We start from the raw sequence: 626 nt of genomic DNA, 5'->3' as shown, positions 1-626 counted from the left end.
CCCCCCCCCCCCCACACACACGGGGGCCCTGGAGCTTGGACTTCCAAAGTAGAGACGGACACCCTGTGCATCCTCGGCTTCAGAAAATGACGTCCTGGCTTTTACTGAAAAAAGGACATTTAGCACTTCTGAGGGTAAAAAGAGGAGCGAGAATGACGTTTAAAGGAAAAAACGAGAGTGAAAGACGGGTTTAAAACTACAAGAAACATCATTCGGCAACAACAAAGCAACAAAACAATGGAGCCAACCACTGGGATACACAGCAAGGCGGATGTCTCCTCAATGTTGAGTGCAAAGAGGACACGGGGAGAAAACAGTGAAAGGTAAGAGAGCCTACAGTTTCAGACCGCACTTCAGTCATGACGGTACGCACCTCCATCCAGCTGTCCAGGGGTGCCATCCCGTTCAGAATGACAGCGGGGAGAAAAAGCGGCCGTGTGAGCCCCAATTTCCAAACGATCAAACGCTACGTCCTTTCTCCAACGTCCTCCGGTCTCTCCCTCCAAAAATCACTAAGAAACCTGTCGTCCTTCCAGGCGGTCCTGTTCGTCTCATCCCGTCACTCAGCAGAACGCGACTGCTACGTTTTCCCGGACATCGCCTCCGAGGCCTGCAGGCCGGCGCGG

General features: G+C 53.0%; 1 protein-coding gene across 1 annotated transcript in view; it reads right to left on the bottom strand.

Annotated features, from left to right (window-relative positions):
* Positions 1 to 620, bottom strand: part of KLHL18 (kelch like family member 18) — a 121581-nt gene extending 120961 nt beyond the window's left edge. The window contains exon 1 of the mRNA XM_014585200.2: positions 374 to 620. Coding sequence (XP_014440686.1) covers positions 374 to 400 — 27 coding nt within the window. The 5' untranslated portion in view covers positions 401 to 620. The remainder of the gene's footprint in view (positions 1 to 373) is intronic.
* Between the last annotated feature and the right edge of the window lie 6 nt (positions 621 to 626).

Source organism: Tupaia chinensis, unplaced genomic scaffold (genome assembly GCF_000334495.1).
Source record: "Tupaia chinensis unplaced genomic scaffold, TupChi_1.0 Scaffold149184_1, whole genome shotgun sequence".
Taxonomy (NCBI): domain Eukaryota; kingdom Metazoa; phylum Chordata; class Mammalia; order Scandentia; family Tupaiidae; genus Tupaia; species Tupaia belangeri.
This window is presented reverse-complemented; position numbering and strand designations above follow the sequence as displayed.